This window comes from Manis pentadactyla, chromosome 7 (genome assembly GCF_030020395.1).
Source record: "Manis pentadactyla isolate mManPen7 chromosome 7, mManPen7.hap1, whole genome shotgun sequence".
Taxonomy (NCBI): Eukaryota; Metazoa; Chordata; class Mammalia; order Pholidota; family Manidae; genus Manis; species Manis pentadactyla.
In genome coordinates, this window is record NC_080025.1 from 112,227,648 (window position 1) to 112,249,728 (window position 22,081).

The 22,081-nt window shown below is 37.5% G+C and overlaps 1 protein-coding gene across 1 annotated transcript in view; it reads right to left on the reverse strand.

Moving 5' to 3' along the window:
- DOCK4 (dedicator of cytokinesis 4) overlaps nucleotides 1–22,081 on the reverse strand; it is a 418,723-nt gene that overhangs the window by 49,432 nt on the left and 347,210 nt on the right. The window contains exons 28-32 of the mRNA XM_036897350.2: nucleotides 15,431–15,506; nucleotides 13,464–13,564; nucleotides 12,989–13,047; nucleotides 5,241–5,389; nucleotides 3,482–3,567 (exon numbers count right to left, since the gene is read on the reverse strand). Of these exons, the coding sequence (XP_036753245.2) occupies nucleotides 3,482–3,567; nucleotides 5,241–5,389; nucleotides 12,989–13,047; nucleotides 13,464–13,564; nucleotides 15,431–15,506 (471 nt within the window). The remainder of the gene's footprint in view (nucleotides 1–3,481; nucleotides 3,568–5,240; nucleotides 5,390–12,988; nucleotides 13,048–13,463; nucleotides 13,565–15,430; nucleotides 15,507–22,081) is intronic.

Here is a 22,081-nt window from a genome sequence, read left to right on the forward strand (position 1 = left end):
GTCACCTACGCACCCTCAATCATTTGCCTTTTTCTGTCTTCTGAACTGTTTCCTGGATTAAGAAGTAGAGTACGAAGGGATGGGGCTCGCCCTGACTAATCTCCCAGAGAGAGGTCCCCTAGTTTGTTTAAAATGTGTTTTCTTTCAAAAAGCTCTCAACAGCACCCATTTCAAGTTTAAGTGCTAAACTGGTGTTGAACCAAGTACCCAAATGAAAATCTGCCTGCCAAAGCATTGCAGGATGTTGGAGAAATCGCCCCAAGTGACAGCCCACACCTCATACACTTCAGAGGCTGAAAAACAAAGAGCTCAAGTTAAGTAATAATTCTAAAAATACATGGAGACTTCTTTTACAGAGTGAGTTTTACTAATTTGCACAGCCTCCTAATGCAGTAAGAAATCAGAGCTATATAATGCGCTTGTAAGAAGAGGCAAAGCTCTGCAGAGCCTGTTTCCTTGACTAACACAAGACCCAAATGTTAGGACCAAGTCTAGAAGCCAATTCATCTGCTTTCTCAGCCAGGCTTGTTCCTTCTGCTGGAAGCCTGACGACCTCCCAGTTTAGCTGATACAAACTGAGGAGAGAAGCCTCTCAGCAAGAAGAGAAGTGTCTTCTAGATAACTTGGGTTAGACTAGGTGTTTTTATTAGGTCTATATTCATGCCCACATACCCATGTTGAGGATACAGGGATTCATCTAACAGCAGTGAAAGGTTATTTCTTATTGCTAACTGATAGGCAATGGGCCTCCATACCTGTGGGCAGCAGGATAAACCACGGTCCTGTACGATAATATTACTCATCATACTCACTCTATGAAAGAATATGGGGGATGGGTAGGATTTAGTCCTCAATCTACCCCTCTCTATACCAAAACAGAATTGGGTTGAGGCCATCACTTTTATGTAAAATACCTGTGTCTGTGCATGCTCTTATTAAACCGAAGACAAGAGTTTGATACCTAAAGTATGCATTGCATGGCTAATGCTCTTCCTCCAAACTATAATCAAATGTATGATCACTAAATAAAGATCTTTGAAATGCTCTGAAGTCTTACTGAATTATTTAGAGCAACATATGTGAAAAAGCAGAGTAAAAGACTAGGGAAAGAACTGAGATGGATGTTCCCTCTTCTGGAAAACCCCTTTAGGACCCCCAAGGCTGTAGGTACCCCCTCTGTGTGCTCCTATAGTACAGTTGCTGCGACACCCCAGCCTTCTGAGAGGATCTGGCACAGAGAAATGCTCAATAAATGAAGTTGAATGAAGGGATCAAGCAGAACCTGGGGAAGCAGAAGTGAGTTCTGATACTCCACTCTGGATCTTCAGCATTATCAAAAACAATAAAACCGGACTCCAACTTATTTCGGAAAGATGTAGATGAAGATGTAGTATGGATAAATGAAGATAATGTTAGGGGTTAGAGAATGATGAGGTGACTTCTTAGGAAGGAAAGCACCACACAAATTTGAAGTCTGGCTCTCAGGAGCCTATTTGGGCGAGCAGCACATTTTCAGGAAGCAGTGGGCTACTTCCAGCTTCTGAACAAGTTTTAATTTTTAGATGTGAATTACAGAGAACAAGTGAGAATCTGTACCATAACAGCATGTGTTCCTAATTCATAATGTGTGCAGTGACTCATGGTGATTATAATAATTCATTGTGATTTCTATTGCCAAAAAAGCATATTATTGTTTCCTGAAATACAGATTTTCACTTTCTTTCCTGAGCCCCAGTAGTGATATTTAATTATCACCTTAGATTTTATTTATTCCCAATATGCTGATCATAAAAGCATGAAAGGAAAATATTTATAGTAACATTTCTAGTAATTGAAAAATCAAGAAAAGAAAATAATCTCCGTTGAATCAGGTACCTTAAAATTGTGCTAATTACAGAGGTTTAATACATTAATTACTGACTTGATTCTAATGTCGAAGTACATCTTCTATTTCAAAGTCATATTTATATATAAGCAATCTGAATTGCATGTTTCAAGCCTTTATTAAAGTAGAGAAGAGGCACTAGAGAACTATGTATTTATTAATCTTGTGAATTTATTATAAATAATCACAAATCTCAAGGGAGTTATTTCACTGAGTGCTTTCTTATTTTAGTTCTTTGTCAAACCAAGGACTAGTAACTGAAATGAGACCAGTTTTCAAAAGCAATTTGTTATATTGGATGAGGTTTTAATCAAAATTCTTGTTAAACTCCAGCTATCATGAAAGACAGATGCTTTGTACACCAAAATGAATGAGGGCTTGGTGAATAATTACTGAAAGTTCCAGTTTAATTACAGCATCAGAAGAAAATGGTGTTGTTCAGGATTCAGTACAAAGAATGTGTTTTATCACCCACCACCACCAGAAGAGATATGTAAACCCCTTCTTGGCTTTTCCTTTCAACATAATTTTCTTAAAAGCTTCAAGAATGATTTTGAATCAGGCAAGCTAAAATCTATCAGTCACTAATAATACATTTCAAACCTATATATTTCTATGTTAACTTTTCTAAATCGATGATCATAAATGAATTACAGAATCTTGTATTTGGCTATCAGTTCTAAAGCATTCGTATTTAGTTTTAGGTGATACATGGGCATAAATACAAGTAAAAGTATACTGTGTAGTAGAAAAATGTATTGCTGAATGATTTTTGCACTTCTGAAAGAACTGCAAAACATTTTCCAAGCACAGTGAGCTGGTTCTTCCTTCAAAAAGAAACACTTTATAAATAGGTTAGAAAATGACTAAGAGCCATAAAATACTATAGAGAAAACAAGTGTTGGAATTAAAATCTTAAAGTACTAAACCTTTCTCACATATCATCTCAGTGGGTGAACACTAGGTAAGAGCAATTCACCCTGTGAGTGTGATCACATTCCACTGGCAGGACCACCTCAAAGTCCCTTCACAACACTCCATTATTTCTCTCTCCTCCATGTAAACCCAAATCACAGAATTTAAAAGTGATTAGCTTCCATGATACTCTAATAAGAAACATTTATGAAGCAACTAATAATCCTGAGTGAGCCATGAGTATTTATGAATTAAATCAAGTGTTGAAAAACAGATGCAAACCAGGTTTATTTTCCCAACAGCCAATCAGCGCAGGGTATCTTACTTTGGAAAGTACTGCGTACAAATAGACAAACACAATGTTTTTTTTCCCCTCTCCCAAACTCAGCCCTACTTAAAATCATTATCGTGCAGCTCTGGTTTTAAAATTATTAGGCATGAAGAGTGAGATTTGTTATGTAACACATACGACCTGACCTAATCAGAGATTAAAATAAGGAGACATGTCTAATCATGAACATAATAAGATCGGTTTGTTCGAGTTAGGCAATTACCCTTTATTGCACATTCCACAAAGACAAAGCACTCCTGTGAGACCCAAGCTGTCTTTGTAGCTCTCAGCCACTCGGCACTGACACCACAGCCTCTGAATAGAACCAGCCTGAGGTAAACGTTACTCACATACTGTTGAAGAGCTCACGGTATGTTTCATCACCTTTGCCTTCTGACATCAGACTGTCCAGTTTGTCAATTAGCTTGGCTTCCACCTGAAACACACCCAAATATTACTCTCTCTTTCCTCCCCCTCAAAGTAGGATTTCTAGGCAAAGTGAAACACATATATCTGCAAGGGTAAAAGCCAGAGTAAATTTTGTGAAAGCGACTTTACCATAAGCTGTGGTTAATAGCAGATACCCCCTTGGAATTCCAGGGGGCTAATTTAGGCGGAACAACATGACTTCTAACTCCCAGCGAGGGAGCACTTGCTGCTGCCAAAGGCATCCATCTAGTTGTTGATAAACACAAATGTGCTTGCAGCCCAGCTTATCATGGGATTTTTAGAAGCTCTAAAAAAGTGTCAAGTCCTATTTATTTATTTTAAAAAGCACTATATATATATGAACATCAGCAAAGTAACATATCAACAAATATTAATTTAAATCTTTGATGTGTTTTATATCTATTTTCTTTCTTAAAACAGTTCGAAGTTGCCCTAATCTTGGCTGAAGTGGAGAACCTGCCCTCTCCATGTGCAGATGGCAGATCGTAGAAATATCCTAAGGCAGCAAAGAAGCAGGTGAGACAGAGAAGCCAAGTCATTTGTATCTTCAGTAAGGTAAATCCTTTAGGACTTGAATATTAGGAAGGTAGAAATATCCCTCCATCTATCTCAGGCAGTGTAAGTGACAAAATGAAACATCTCTGCATAGTCATTTATTAAACAATGAGGGATTGGAGGGATACTGGACTTTGTCAAAGGACTAAGCTCTATTATCCTTTGAATCAAATTTCAGTAAGGGGATAAAGACAAAGGAGAAGGAAAGGGCATCCCCTCTATCCCGTACAATTTTAAAATAGCCTTTCATGTACCTATTAGTTTTCTTGAAAAGAAGTGCAGACATCGATACAAGTGAAATGCTGTGCTTTTGGCAATGAGAAGGTTCTGTGTGTGTGTTCAGCTTGCTCATTCAGTTGACAATCATTTCTAATATTTCAGAAAGGCTTCATTTGGAAAAGGGCCAAATCCTTCACACAGGTGAGTCGTACCCATGCTAGGGCAATGGCTGTGTGAACAGACAGCAGGCCAGCTAGCTCCACCCTGAGTGACCTGGCATGGCAAAAGCAGCTGACTTCATATGAGATCTGGTTTTATGATAAGAACATCTGTCTTTTCAAAACTGGAGCAGAGCTATTAGTACCTATGTCAAAGAGAAGTGATAGTCTTGTCTTCTCGGAATTTCCCTTGCAAGAATTTCCACTGCTTTCCCCTTATAAATTAATTCTCAATGCTTCAAGCAAAAAAGAGCAATAAAACATACTGTGCATCAAATGCTCAAAACTAAGCCATTCACCAAATGTGTAGACCACTGAGAGGTCGATTATTTAAGAAATCATTAACCTTCTGATTCTTCTATGTTGTGTCCAACTGGGAGCAAATAAAGTCTCTGCCAGTACATAGACACAGGCCTGGGAAATCACAGAAGATTTTAGCTGAAAGGGAATCAAACAGGTTTTCAGGGCTTCCCCAGAGGCTCGGCAGAACATAGGACCATTGATGCCCAGGGCCATATGGCTGGGAGCGGGCAGGCCAGGCTGGAATCTAGGTCCCTTGACGGCTGTTTCAGTGCTCATTTCCCAACTCAGAGTTGAATCTGGAAGCTGAGAGGCTTGAGGAGAACTGAAACATGTTCCAACTGCTCTGAGGAGCACATGTGCTTACCTGTTTAAAATTGCCACTCCGCCTCTGCTCCCAGTCCATCATATCATGGAAAATAGGAATCATGACATTCCGGAGATCTGGCTGGGGTATCAAAGTCACTTCTAGGAAGGGGCCGATCAGGGCAGGGATGAAGTGAAGCTTGTGCTCTCCTAAATTGAATGAAATATTTGAGTTTCAGTACATTTAATCTTAATAAGATTTCAGAAAGTTAGTATTATAAGTTGAAAATTACTGCCACAAGTTTATCTAATTATAGTTGTCTTTCTAAGCAAGAATATATTTCCCTAAACAGATATAGAAACAGTAAATTTCCATGTGCTAATAGTTCTCCATCATTTTTAATTAAAAAACTTTTCAGTTAATAAAAAAGTCATAAGATACAATTAAAAGTTATATAAATCATCAGAAATTGGTTATATATAGTACTACACATTCATACATTACAATTTTTATGCAGTCATTAGAAATGAGGCTGAGGAAGGACAATATAAGTGAAGTTTTTCAACATAATGAACTAAAAAATGAAAAAGCAAGGTACAATATAGTAGGTATGGGTACGTTTTTCATTTTAAAAAGATGTATGTGATAGTTTAGAAGATTATATCCCCTATTGTTAACCACAGGGGCTATGTCTGTGGGTAGTAAGATTAACAGGTGATTTTTTTACATGTGAAAAAAGGCAGTTTCTTATCAGTATTATGCCATTTTTATTTATTTATTTTTCCATAAGGTAAACACACATTCTAAATAAAAATCTAAATGGTGGTCCAAAAAAGGAATATAACAATTTTCTGAAAAGACTACATTGTAACAACAGTGAACTCAAAATGATGCATCACTGCCCCCTGTTATTTCTTCTCCATTAACTTGAGTGTCCTGCGTGAGAGACAGACAGATGTCCCAGAAGGATGGTTGGATTCTTCCTTTTTATTAAAATAAAATATTTTTTTAATTAAAAAAAATCAAATTTTAAACTAACTTAAAAACAACAATATCAAAATGGTGTATTATCAAGTGCTCAAAGGTATGGTCTTGATAATTCACAGGAAAGGAGAAGGTAGGGTGAGGTAAAGATAGATGACTTCATCTAGCAGATGAGTGTTGAGTTCAGTCTATTATACTGATTAACTGTTAAATCTCAGTCTCTATTCTTATAATGAGAGTACTGCATACTCTACAATAGCCAAGACACAGAAGCAACCTAAGTGTCCATCAGTAGATGAATGGATAAAGAAGATGTGACACATACACATAATGGAATATTATTCAGCCATAAGAAGAAAACAAATCCTACCATTTGCAACAACATGGATGGAGCTAGAGAGTATTATGCTCAGTGAAATAAGCCAGGCGGAGAAAGACAAGTACCAAATGATTTCACTCATCTGTGGAGTATAAGAACAAAGCAAAAACTGAAGGAGCTAAACAGCAGCAGACTCACAGAACCCAAGAATGGACTAGTGTTTACCAAAGGAAAAGGGGTTGGGGATGATGGGTGTGGAGGGAGGGAGGAGGGGATTATGGGGCACTATAATTAGCAATCACAACACAGGTAGGTCAGAGGGAAGGCAGTAGTATTGCACGGAGAAGACAAGTAATGACTATCAAAAGGGGTCGAGGGGAGGGACCTGATAATAAAGGTGAATGTGGAAACCACAATGTTGCTCATGTGAAACCCTTGTAAGATTGTGTATCAATGATACCTTAATTAAAAAAAAAGACTACTGCATACTCACAAAACAAGTTGGGAAGCTGAGCAGAAGATAGGTGCCTTCAAGAAAGAGGATAATTTTATCCATATTTTTCTTTTCTACCTGTGATCTTTTGTAGTTAGGGTCAAATACACACAGAATCATACTGTTCCATTACTGGCCAGTTTCAGAGTTACATGCCTTCACATTAATTTCTGTTTTATTTTTTGTACTAGAAGGCATTAAGGTAGCCACAAAGCACAGACATAGACATATATACAAATCTAGGGTGCAAATATATGGTTTAAATGTATATTGACTTTAAAGAGGTTTTTAAAAGGAAGAGAAAATGAAAGAAAGATTTTGGATATTGTGAAAATATGATGAATGAGATCAGGGATGGGCAAACTTCAATGCGTATTTGTGGAGTCACTGTTTCTGGAGACTGGAAGGGCCTTTCTTTATTGCAGTATAGTTGATACACAATATTATATCAGTTTCAAGTATACAACATAGTGATTCGACATTTATCTACATTAGTAAATGCTCCCACCAACTAGTGTAGTTACTATGTCAATATAGAAAGATGTTACAGTATTATGGACTGTATTCTCTACGCTGTACTTTCATCCCCATGACTAATTTATATTATGATTGAGATTTCATGCCTCTTTATCCCCTTCACCTATTTCACCCATTCACCCCAACCCCTCCCCCATGGTAGCCACCAGTCCCTTCTCAGTTCTATGAGTCTTTTGCTGTTTTGTTCACTTTGTTTTGCTTTGTTTTTGGAAGTGCCTTGGAATAATCTGGCCATCTTTGGAAGGATGCCCCCATCCCTTTTCTCAGTGTTATGGTACATTTAGCAGGACCCGACTCACACACCAATCTGAAAACTCCTCTGTATGACTGAGGTCACGTGGTCCTTTCCTCTCTCTGAGGTTTCATCAGAAGTGACTTAATTGTTTCTTGCCATCTCTAAATCACTTTTCCACACCCATTACAAGTAAGGAAGAAAACTGGCTTGTGGCTCCTTTTTCCTTTCCTATGTTTCTTTTTGACCCAGGCAAAATTTCTCCCAAGAGCCTGCTCAGTTTTCCTCAACAGAGCACTAACACCTCTTATTCATCAAAAGAAACTTCCTTAGTAATCTAACCTTGTATATTTTCCTCTAAAAGAATAAATTCTTTCACAACTGACAAACTCACTGTGGCAGAATATACAGAAACATCAGTTCACAGCTCTCCTCCCTTATTTCCCCCATCTTCCCAACATGACCGGTTCAAGCAGGTAACCAGTAGCCAGACTGTGCAATTCCTTTCCTCAGTCATCTTTGCCAGGGCAGAAAGCAGGATCCACCTGAACTCAATCACTCTTGCTGTCATTTGTAAAAGCCTAAACCCACTCAATGCTTATTCAAAATTTCCTGGCAAGTGAGGGGATTAAAGATAAAAGAGGGAAGGAGATCCCTGTAGGGGCAAAGGCTGGCAAGTCCTGAGATTAACAGGCCTTACATCTGTCCCATGGCCCTGCCCCAGGAAAGGGCTGCAGGGTTCGAAGTCCAGCCATAGATGCTGTGCCCCAGAAGAACCACAGACTGAGGGCCCACCTGCAGGGCAACAGCCATCTTGGCTTGTGACTAATAACCAGGAGGGCCTCACTGCTGCCTTGGGACTGTGCAAGACGCCAAACCTTTGCACAGCTTTGGGGAGGAGGCATGGGAGAGGCAGGAATACTAACTAAAACGGAGTTTCCTGCCCGCTCGGATAGTCCTCGTGTGCCTGCACTGGTGGGATGGGATTCAGAGCTGCTACATTACAATCTTCATTTTTAATCTTTCCTGAGCCTGGCATAATGGCATCATTAGCATGCAGCTATTTTACTTACCACCATTTGCTTGAGTATTTTTTAATTTGTTTTTTAAAAAATCTCTTCCATTTATGGACATTTTACCTGATTTTTTAAAAATAAATATATTATGAAAAAACTCACACAAACACACAATTATAAAGGACACTAAAACAAATCTGCACATATGCATCATCAAGCTTCAGTAATTATCAATGTTGTTGCTGATCCTGTTTCACCTGTCACATCAACTTTTTTCCCCCAGGGTATTTTAAAGCAAGTCTGAGACATATCATTTTACCTGTCCATACATCGATAAGCATCTTGAACAGGTAGGGCATTTTGTAAATATAAAATACAATGTCTTTATCACACCTAACAAAGACAAACAATAATTCCTTAAATTAATCTAAAACCCAGTCTATATTAAAATTTCCCTGGTTGCCTTAAAATATGTCATTTACACAGCTGGTTCCTTCAATCATGATCCAAACAAAGTTCATACACTACATTTTGTAGCCTGATTTTCTATTGACAGTAGAGAAGCCACACCTACATTTAAATCATTGTGTAGGAAAGCATGAGAATAGCCTTATTTTCTGAAAACATGCTTTGGGAACAGGATCTGTGCAAACCGGAACACACTCTCCACCATAGAAAATTTAATTTCTCCCAAATCAGCAAAGCAAAATCTTGAGTTATGTATGGCAACAGCAAAATAAACTTCATTTAACTGATTTCTTTTTAAACCACAGATGTTGTATACTTTTCCCATCTCTAATTGTCAGCCATATGGTCTTGTTTTGAAGTATTCAGGGCACCTGCTCCTGGACGGCTGGAGTTTTATATTTATACACACAGAACAGCCTGCTAGGGAAGTATTGAATTTTCTACAGCAGTTACAAGACACTGTGTTTGCAAATGTGGAAGAAAGAGCCCACTTTATATTTAGTAAGAATGTTAGTTCAATGGGAAAAAAAGATAAAAACCTAATCTTGTGGTACAACGAATGCCAAAGGTTGGACACAGTGGTGAAAACCAACCTCTTCCTTTGCAGACTATTCTTGTGGGAGAAATGTATAAAATTTGGGGAGGGGTTCTCTCTTGACAGAACATTTTTAGTCCTACTCAGGAAATGAAAATACTGAGCAATAACACATTTACAAAAAGGTGTTCACTTTTGACTCCTTGGTCTTTACTATTCAAAAATAAATGATCAAAACCACAATGAGATACCACTTCACACCCATAAGGATGACTACTATTAAAAAAAGTGTTGGCAAAGATTTGGAGAAATTAGAACACTTGTGCACTATTAGTGAGAATGGAAAACGGTAGTAGTCACTGTGGAAAACAGTATGAGTATGGGGCTCTTCAAAAAATTAAGCATAGAATTACTATAAGATTCATTGCTCACAGTTAAATCTAGGGGATATAATGATCCAACTTGAAAATCTACAGCTTCATGTTTAAAAGCAGATAACCTCAATAGGATGGAAAAACCAATATTTCTAGCATGTGGAAGAGTTTCCACACTTATGATGCAAACACCAATAAAAAATTAAAAATATTGCCCAATAAAATTTGTTTCCAAATTAGACCAAGTGGCCACTTTCAAGTGGCAAAAAAGTATATTTAGTGACTCTGGGCATTTCTTCTCTTCAATTCATTTTCTAAAAAACAGTACTTTTTGTATCTAGTAAAAAGTATTGAAGATTTTGATTTAGGAAATCATAAAAGCTTACTTGCTTTACTAAGACATGATGAATCTGTCTTTATGAAGCTTTTTCCTGTTTCACAGAAATTTGACAAGAAGTTTAAAATATAAGATTTTAAAATGAAACTCTACACAGGCAAGGGCCACTTCTTCTCATATCTCACAAATAGTTTGCACATAGCCAGTGCTTGATGACCTGTATTAAACTGAATTTATTGTCCTGTTCTGTTAAAAAACATAAATCTATAATTATCTGAATAAATGCTCCACTGGCTTTTAAAATACTCAATATGACACATTTATAAGTAAATCAAATTATAACTAATATATTTTTATATTCCTAAGTAACAAGCTGACTTACGGTCTATAAGGGATGTTCAAATAGTACCCTGATGACTTAGCTTTGCTTATCAGTTTGTAGGAATATATGTTAGAAGAGAGGCTTTAACATTTCTGAACATTTTCCAGTTCTAGTTGTAGGAAGTGCGGTAGTACTGACCTTTAAAATTAACCTTATGTTTTGGAGCATCAGAAAAGTCAGGACACAACCCCTGGGAAATAATTCAGAAACCAAGGAACATTTATTAACACTCACACTATACTCGAACTATGTCATGCTGGGAATTTGTGGTTGAGTTTAAAGAGCCTTTTCTAACAGTGCTAGTGAGGTGCTTCTTTAGGGCCAGAAGAAAGGGGATGGTGTCCACCATAGTGCTTTTCAATCTCTAGCCAAGTGCACGGAATCACCTAGAGAACTTGTGAACACTCAGATGTGGTACCCCACTCTGAGAAACTTGGTCTCAGGAGGTCTGCAGTGCAGCCAGGGACTCTGCAGTTCTTACAAGCTTCCAGGTGAAGCTGATGTGGCTGGTCTCTGAGTATCTCTGTCTAAAGCGTCCTGACATGATTATGTGTTATGGGGACCAACATGCTCCAGAGATTTCCCACATTCTCTACATTTCTGAAGAAAACAAAGAAGTTATTTAACATAAAAGCCAGAGAAGTAGAAATATTTTTGTTTTAAAGACAAAAATAGAGAGGGAAAGTTTATGAAGTATACAGAGATGTCTCTAGGGAGACGAAAGGTGCTGCTTTATGTAGCAAGCAGAAGGTCATGGCCCTAAATGCATAGCTATCCTGGCTTGGATAAACATTTCTAGGGAAATAATCATATGTGGCGATGCTAAGATTTACCTACAAGAGCTAACCTGCCATGTTGCCTAGTATTCTGGTAACTCAAACGAATCTGTCCTGGTCTTATCTGAGCCTAAACAACCACAACAACATTTCAATGCGTTATTCTCTAAAAATATCTTGCAATGCCCAATACAATATGGACACTACAAGGGCCTTGATCTGCTTTTGAAAAACAAGGACACAGAAAATCAGCAAAACAGGAAGACTAAGAGGATCTTCAAATAAGACAGACTGATGCTATTTCTGAGCTGAATCTAAATACACTCATTTCTTCTTCTTGGCTGGTTTTAGATACTGGAAGTTGCTTTCAAGATGCTAATTCACTTGTTTTCTGAAATTACCAGCAAATATTGAACACAGACTCAACTATGTATAACAAGGCTTCCTTCAATTGCTGTATGTATTTGGGGGATATACATATCCTAGTCAAAAATCACTCTGTAACATGAGTTGAAGTAAAATGATAATGGTCCTATTTTCCCTTACAGAAAATAATGCTGCTATCTCCCAAGTTGTGCTGGGATGAGCCCAAGAGAAAAGACACTTTCAGATCTTTAAATATTCCATTCAAATAGGTCCCTACTTTAATAAGCCACAAGGAGAAATCATAGCGCAGTAACAGCAAATGAATACTATAAACTTGCATAGTTAACATACCAAATTAAATAAGTTAAGACTCTCTAGAAAGAAACCCTATGCCAATGAGCTTTTAAAACTATTTTCCAAAGTATATTCTTTCCTATGCAACCAGGTCTGTGTCATCAATTTGCTGGAATAATATGCATTATCTGCTGTGGCAGATGAACAAAATTGGATCTGCTCATTCCTCAGCAGCTGCAGATGTTTTTAAGTCCTTTGGCTTTACTCTTTATGATACAGGCCCATGGTTTCAAGTTTCTGAGAGTACTGACACTTCAGTCACTGTTTCATGGAGTTTATTCTAAATCTGTTATGCTTCCTAGCCTCAGTTCAGAGTTCTAGAAATTCCAAGTTAACAATTGCCAAATCTGAAAAGTTAGCTCATGGCTGGAAATGTGTGAATTACTGGAGCAATGCTAGATTACAAAATGCATCATTCCTTGACAATGAAACACAAAGGTAAGGAGATTTTTCTTACAGACACTAACCTAAGGAATTAGTTTTCACCTTAGTCAATGCCAAAGTATCAATTACTTTCTACAGATATCTTCAGTGATTTATACATTTGGTTTCAAATGCTGTCACTAGTACATTGCCTTTCTTCCTTTGTACAGGGATGAGCTGGAAAACGGAGGGGACTTCTCTTCACTACTTACCTAGATTTTGCCACATGCTGAAAATTTCACAACCCATTGTTACACGCATGTCACCGTACCTGAAATGGAACAAAAAGAGAACCTGATACAAAGCCTCCAGAACAAAACAATATTTTTATCTCTTTAGGATACAATCTATCATTCTGAATTACAAGGCAATTTGTTTTTCATTAATGATGTTTAACGTAGATATCTTGATGCTTCTGATGCAAATCTTTAGTAAAACAGACTTGTCTCATAAATTTTGCTTCTATAGTATTTTGAATTCTGAAAGACTGAGGGGAAAGATGTATAAATAAGCTCAAAATATTGAAATTTCCAGAAAAGACTGCTTCTTTCCCCTTGGTCATTAACTCTCCAATGTGATTTTTAATTATGGACATCTGATTTATGAATTATTTGACCTAAACATGCTTCAAAAGGCACAAGATTTGATTTACCTTTTATTCCTACCTAATTATGCTCTGATACTTACTTTTCTAGCACCTTTTTCTTTTTGGAAGGTGTAAACATCTCTAATTGTAGACACAACTGGTTTATAAAAATGACTGCCAGGTAAAAGTAGGAATCCCAGATCTAAAACAAGAACAAGGTATTTAAATATTACAGTGTTACAAAATATTTACAGGTGAAGTAACGTGGTATCTTGGATCTGCTTGAAAAGTGGTAAGTAGTTGGGGATATAGTTGAAATAAAAGTTGACAAGAGTTGAAACTAGAAATGGGTTGTATGGGGTTCATTATTCTATTCTCTCTACTTTTATAAGCTTGAGGTTTTCTATACCAAAAAGTAAACTAAATAAATATTATAATTTATATATTGCTTGAATGCCATATCTCATATTTCCTGAGCTCTCTGGCATCTGCTAAATGGTAGAGATGTTTTGCTTCCCTTATAACACACCACAGTATCTCCAAGGAGGCTGAAGTATAAGTTGGACTACTTTATTCCTGTGTGAATTCATTTTTGGAACTCTTTTTAATGTAGAACTAAAAAAAAAAATGCATATACTTCTTTGGATATGCTAATTGCTTTAAATTCAGACAGTATATAAAAATTCCCTGCCCAAACAAATCTTCTGAGTCTATTTTCTTATACCAAAAACAGCATCAGAAAGAGATCAGAATAAAATTCCCAGAAATAAACTTAAGCAAAAACATGTAGGACATAAAGGAAGGAGGCTACTTCTCTACTGACACCATGTAAAATTAAAGATAAGTAGGGGAAACATTATAAAGAATTAATATCTTTTATACATAAAGAGCTCTTACAAACAAAAAAGAATATGATAAAAACCCCAGCAAAATAATGATGTCAAAAACAGATACTTCACAAAATATGAATTGTAGTCAATAATTAGTCAACTAATAACTAATTCATAACTAATACAAAATGTAAATTAAAGTTAAAAAGACTGTTTCCCTTATCAACTAGCCAAAAAAAAAATTATCTCTTTCAGTATTGGCATGTATATAAGGCAATCAAATGTAACTGATATAACCTTTAACTCAACAATTCCATTATAAATATTTATCAACAGAAATAATTAGGGACATATACCAAGTTTTAGTATGTGAGAATGCACATAAGAAGAATAATTTATAAGAATAAAATAAAATAAACAACTTGAATATTAAAAAGTGGAGCTCTAATTATGAAATTTTGATATATTGGTTATTGATAATCATAGTATGTCCATTAAAATCCCATTGGTTTTTATAGTTTTTTGCTTTTTTGCATTTTCTGGTTATCCAATAAGGAAATGTCATTAAATATTTAATACAAAAAACATTATTTTAAGAATAATAATAAAGATGCCAAGAACATAAAACATCATTAAGAAGGGGAGCCAACATAGGTAATGCTCATATTTGTTTACCATATATCATTTCCCACTTAAAAAATACTACATCAAGAATTCTTTGGCATGTAAGCATATCACATTATATCACAGATATACAAAGAGTTCTCCTGAAAGAATTTTGCTGTTTCATTTGTTTTCTTTTCATTAATTCATTATAAAAAATGGGAAGATGGAGAAGAAAAGGAACTAATGAGTTTACTTTGTAAATATTTTCTTCATATGAACTCTATTTTAAAAAATGTCTTAAAAACATATGTTCTAAGTTCCCTTTGTCATGCATGGGGAAAATAACAAAATTAAAACTGAAAGTAACAACGAAAAACAATCTCCTTTTAAGCCACTATGATTTCTGTCAGGTTGATAGGCATGATTATAGCCCTAACTTGTTCACAAATATAATGAAAACTCTTCTAATATTATTCATAATTAAAATTAATATGGCCAAAGATTAATTTGAAGTATCTGGAATAAATTTATTTTCCTATTATTAAGAGAAAAAAAGTCCGTTAGGTAATTTCCTGAAGTACAATGCAAAACGTTTTAGCCAAAGCTGGATAGTCATTTAAATGGACACTTACCTTATAATCAAAATTTTCACTTAAGAAGTTCTTACGAAGTGCATCTGACAGGTATAGAACTGTTGTAATAATAACACTAGTGATAAAAAAGAGTACATTTTAAGTTATAAACTTCACATTAGTGAAAATCATTTATTAGATAAGAGTAAAAAGCAACTAAAATTACAGAAAACCTTTAATAATCATGTGGAACAGTATTAAAGAATTAATACATGAAATAAAAAAAGAAAAGACATGTTGGAGGAAAATAAGAAAATGAAGTCTATCACTGAAGTGGGGTTCTTTGTAAAATGATACATTTCTAGGAATTCATACAACTCAGAAATATATTAATCTAGATGTTTTATGATTTTATTGATTTCTGAACAAAGCAAAATTAAATGAAAATATAATATTCATGTTTAATATGGAAAAAAGTGGCACTTTTTAAAAATAAAGAAAAAGAAATTGAGCCCCCAAATGAAATGGATAGGGTAAAATGATAGAATACAATGAGTATTCCTTAGACGTCTTCTCTCTGCTCTCCCCTGTTTAAGGTGTTAGGGGGCATGAAAGAGCTGTGGAAGGCAGAGTCCTCTCTCATGGTGATAAGACTGCCACTAAGGAAACAATTACAGACTGTGAAATTGTCTATAACCCAGTACTAAGCTGTGTGAAACTGGCTAAGCTGTGTAACGCTGGTGAGCATTATAGTCATTCAGAGAATGGGACACCTCAGAGCTGGAGAAATAGAGAAAGCCTGACAGAGGGGGCTTATGTAGTCATGTCTATCTTGCTGGGAAGATTAGAAAAGAAAGATTTGGTGAGCATTCTGGGTTAATTCTAGAGTAATATAATTTGCTCAAAGTCTGCTCCTTTTTTGCAGCTGTAACAGTAGATATTCACAACTGAATGCATTTCCAGTTAGTTTTTTAAATATTAGATACAGCATTATATTGAAACCAGATAGGCCACTCCCCAAACTACAATAACCCAAGCACCAGTATATAAAGGGTTGATACTTGAAGCGTCTTTGGTCTTTTCTGAGATGCTTGTGTAAAGGTGTGCTTGCGATGATGAGCCTCCAGCTCTCACTATAGGGTTTGGAATAATTAGTTGTAGGACCTTTGGTAAAACAAAATGAAACAGAACAAGACCCCACCAACTTCATATTTGGGCTATTCTACTGATAAAATATAGACTAGAAGGATATTTACTAGTTATAAGAATATTTATAGTCTTCGGAGGACATAAATGTTGATTATTGTTATGTGCTGGAAAACTCATTATTAAGCCTGCTCATGGGGTGGGGTAATATGAATGGGACAAGGGGTAGATGGCTGAATGTGAAAGCTCAATGTGAAGAAAGGAAAAGAGAAGAAAACCACCATTTCTTGGGCACCTGCTCTACTATGAACAAACACAGTGGTACACACATGTACATTTTATAGGTCATTTATGTCTTCAACGAACCTTACTATGAAAGTACAAATAAAGCCTATGAAATTGAGAAGTCCTGTGGTTTCTTTAGTCCCCAAGTGGCAGATACCATCAGTGAATTTAATATCAAAGAGATAAATCATCTGTGAATAACAGCATAAAATGGCAATTTTCTAGACACTGGCAAAGCAAAGATAGTAACTGAAGAAATTGCTAAGGTTCCCAAAGCAGTTTGTTTCAAACTTACTACATGAAACTGAAGTTAATTATCAGAAAGTGGAATGCTATCAGGTAAGGAAACAGTTCCTTGCCCAGCATCTAGAAAATCACTGGACTAATCAAGTTAAAGGAAAAAATTGTGCATCCTTCACATGTGGTTCTAAGCACAAATGTTCTGCCTTCACATTCAATGGAGAAAAACACAGTTGCACTATACCTGAGTTTTACATAAAAAAGCTTTTGGCCCCAACTCTAGCTTGGATTGTTGGTCAGCAACAATAACCTCTAGTGTTAGTGGAACATGACATCTCTGGGATTCAGACTATTGGACCGAAGGTCCCAGGAAGGAGCCAACAAATCAAGTTGAGAGATTCCAAGTTGAGAGGTTATTCCACAGCAAAGATGACCCATTTGTTATTTACATGCTGGGTCCCCAACACGCAAACAAAACTCACAGCTTCTTGAACTGCACTTGCTGGTGAACAATGTGGAGCCTCTCTGGCTTGTAGCATGGACCAGGGAGTCTCAACCTGGCTGCTCACTGGAATTATCTAGGTGCTTTTAAAACACAGACCATACCTCCAGAGATTCTAATGATTGGACTGGGGTGCAACCTGGACATCAGGATTGTTAAAACCCCCAAGGGATTCTTTTATGCACCCAGAGGTAAGAACCACTGTTTTAGACACAGGAGTGCTTCTTAAATTTTAATGGGTCCCCAGTGATCTGGTTGAAATGCAGATTATGATTTAGTGGGCTGGGGTTGGGGCCCTCTTTCCCAACAAGCTCCAGGGATGCTCATGCTGTTGATTCGCAGCCCACCCTTTGAAGAGCAGGGTTATCTACAGAGGCTTGAGTCAGAACACCATTCCAATGAACTCTGCTTCACATTCTTCCGGCTTCTATAAGTTTAGGCTAATGACTGTTCTTATGGTTCTCTAATGGGGCATGCAGTCCTTGCTCTAGATTGAACATTTCATCCTCTTATCAAGGCTGCTTTATCATTAGGCACAAGAGGCATGGTGTTTAGGGCCTATAAGCTTTTCAGGGGCTTTGGAAAATACTGAGACCTGGAAAAATGTTATGGGATCAAAAATTAAAACTGAAAAATAGAAACTAAAAATCTAAGAAAAGTTAATTTTATGTCTACAGAACACAACATCAATTTTATTAATTGTCCAATTTAATATTCATGCAACTTCTATTGTATTAAAAAATTATAGGTTACTTTTTACAACTTCACAAGAATTCCTAAATATACAGAATTGCTGAGAAATCACAACCAAATGGAATTAAATGGTTTACTCATAGGCCAGTAATTTACAAAGCGAAATGTAAAAACTGCTTTTCATTTTCCTTCAGTAAAATATATCTGTCTAATGTGGCATTCAGGTCTACTCAATATATTTGATATGATGAAGGATAAGTCTTCCAAAAATAAGACTTCTCAGGGCTAGAAAGATCTGAAAATGACTCTACTTCATTGTTTTTCATTTATGCTCATAATATTCAGCCAAACTCACAAAGGCAGCTCCCAGAGCTTTTTATGGTAACTTAGCAACACTGGGTTGGTTTCCTGGTACACCGGTCCCCAAGCCAGCTAAAGGGAATTACATATTATTGCTCCCTCATTGTAGTGGATACCTGTGGTGTTAAGGGATCTTTCTTTACTTGTTTCAATTTATCCTAAACCATGTGGCTCCTTTGGTTTTATTCTTACACCCATGACTCAGTTTCTGAACACGAGGACATTTCAAATCTCAGTGCTCCAATTCAATAGTGAAGAAAGGTTTGCAATCTGTTACTACAAATGGTCAAATTACTAGTATCTGCCATAGGAATGCAGGCACAAGGATCACTTTTGACAACTATAATCTATGCACACAGTGTGATAAAATTTACATGTAGAAGGGGAATTGGTGCACAGGGAGTCAGAGTCGGTGCCTCAAGGTTCCCAGCTACCGCCTCGTTCTAGGAAATATTTTTTAACCCAACTGCCTCCCTCCTATAGAAACCTCATCTCCTATAATTTGTCTTTTTGAAAAGTACTCCAACCTTATAGTCCGCTCAACTGGAAGCCCATCTCCACAAAGTATACACAGACTGAGAGAAGCCCCTTCGTGGCTAAACTGGGCATCACAAGGCTGATGTCGGCACATTGAAAAACCGAAGAAATCTAATACGGGAGTACAGTGAATTCCCTAGAGCCTGGTAGGCCGATGGGGGTGGAAGAAATCAACACAAAGACATTTAGGGCAGATGAAAACCCTGGATGGCCATCGACTGACCTAAGCACGTGGTTCTCCCACTTCAGCATGCATGAACACCACCTGAGGGGCACACAGGACTGCAGGGCCTCACCACCACCTACAGCATGGCGAGTTCAAGGTGGAGCCCAGCCAGGTGATTCTGAGGCACGTGATCATCCTCTCTCATTTTGAGGATTGGTGTAACAGATGGAAGAGGAGAGTTCTAACAGGGCTGGAACTTGGAGAGCAATGGTATTTGGGGAATTTGGCCTTGCTAACCACCGTCACCAAGAGTGGAACCTGATCAGGGTTTTTTGAATGACTGTAGCCTCACCATTATATTTAAAAATCTATGCTTCATCATACTTATTTGCTGTACTAGGTAATCCTAAAACGGGAAGCTTGCAAAACTTTTTACACCTTTTAAAGTATATTTTGAAGAACAGACTGAAGTTTGACAGGCAAAGCAGATGGAGACAGGCACATCAAGTGGAGGGCAGAGCATCAGCCCAAACAGGCAAGCGGTAACAGGACTGCTTTGCTTTTAGGTAAAGGAGCACGCAGCAGGTGAGGTAACAAGAACGAACGGAAGCATTTGAAACCTCCCTTGGCCTACTCCACTGGGCACTTCTGGCAGAATCTCACTCATGTGGCAACAGCCTCAGTTCTGACCTACTAAGCTCAGATCTCAAGGAAGCCTTTCCTTCATGTATTCGCTCTCCCTACACAACTTGACAGAAGATGCAGAATATAGGCAATTCTGTGTAAATATTTGCTACAACTATTGAAGTTTGGCACATTCATCTCAGGAATATATAGTTTTGATAAAAATCAGTATCTTATCTCTCTCTGAACAGTAAAATCATTTATGGATAATTACCCCAATAGAAAACCACCACCACCACCACCACCAAAAACAACAGTAACTGTGTCAATGGGTGCTCAACAGCACCCAACTTTTCAAGGTATCAGCTATGTTATCTCCTTTTCTATTACTATGGGAAAACTGCCAGTGCTCTCAGGTAAGGTCGAGCTTTCTTTGTGCATACTGCATCAGAATTACTCTCACTGTGGCAAGCTTCTTTCATTGAGAAAGTCTCACCACAAATAAGCAATATCAGCTGGACTACATCACATGCTCACAGTTAGTTAGCCCTCAGCACAAGCTGGCTGTGGACCCATAACAGAGAGCACTCAGACAGGCACAGAGAGCAATACCATACTCAATCCCATCCCACTTGCCTCCCCAAGGACACTGTTCCTTCACTTACCCCTGCATTCTTCAGCATCACCTCTGTTTCTGTCTTTACTGGGCCAACATACTATAATATTCCAATTAAAAAAGAATGCTAGTCCCCATAATCCTTCCAGATACAGTTCCGTATTTGCTCCCTTTTATAGCAAAACTTATCTCAAGAGCTGCCTATGATTACAGTTTGTACTTTCTCAATTCCCATCTGTTCTTGAATTCACCACATCACTGAAACACCACTTGTCAAGGTCACCAGTATTGACACCACATTGCCAAACCCCAGGGCCAACTGTCCATCTTCATCCCCAGCAGCTCTGGAACTCCTTCCTTTACTAAATACTTTCTCCACAGGGTATTATATGCTGCTGGTTTTCACCTTCCATCACGGGCTGCTCCTTTCTAGTATCATTTGTTGGATGCTTCTCCACATCCTGACCTTTAAAACGCTGACATGCACAAGGGCCCAGTCCTAAATATTTTTTGCCTTACAATTACACCTTCTTTGTGGTCTCTCATTTAGTTGAATGTCTTCAAATACTATCCATATACTGGTGACCCTCAAACGTGCATCTCAAGCCCTGTCTTGTTCCCTGAGCTTCATACGAGCATGTCTAGTTTCCTCTTCTACAGCTCCACTTGGACATCTAATAGCATCTCAAACTTACATTCAAAATAGGATTTTTCACCTCCCACACTCCAACCCTCAAAGCTGGTCCTCTCTCAGTTTTTTCCACCTAGGTGAATGGCACCACCACTTATTCTTCTGTTGGGCCAACACTCTATGGGTCATCTTTAATTTTTTCCCTCCCACTCTCATGCAGCCATCGTCAAGTTTTGTCATCTCTATCTCCAAAATCGATCTTCTCATTAGCTTCATTGCTATCCACATGCTCAAGCCATCATCATTTCTTATCTGGACTGCTTTACTAAGCTCCTAACTGGTTCCTCCTAGCCTCTCTATCCCCTATATTTGGGCCCTGTCCTCTTCTTCCAACCTCACCCTTACTGGTTCCTTTCCTCCTCCTGTTTCTGTCAGGCTGACAGTCTTTCAGTTCCTCGAATGTGTCATTCTCATTCCGACCACAGGGCCTTTGTACATGCTGGAAGGAATATTTGTCCTTTGCTGTTTGCTTGTTAATTCCTGCTTTAGCCTTCAGCTCAAGTTTCACTCCCAAATGAAAGACCCCTCCTACCTCAACTCAGAACAAAGTTCCTTTCATAAACCTCCTCATAGAACTGTGCTCCTTATCTTTATGACAGCTATTTTACACAGTAAGCAATGGTATATTTGCAGAATGGATGGGCCAGTGAAGAATGAATGACCTCGGCTAAGAATCTTTGAATCCATAAATTACTTATTTCTTTATGCAGATCTCATTTGAAAGTTAAATTGGTCACAAAAGAAAATTGAACACAAAAGAAAATGTATAATGTGTTTGAAATCCACATGCACACAAGACAGACAAAATCAGGGCCTGGCCAGGGAGTTTTTACTTTTCTCAGTAAGCAAGT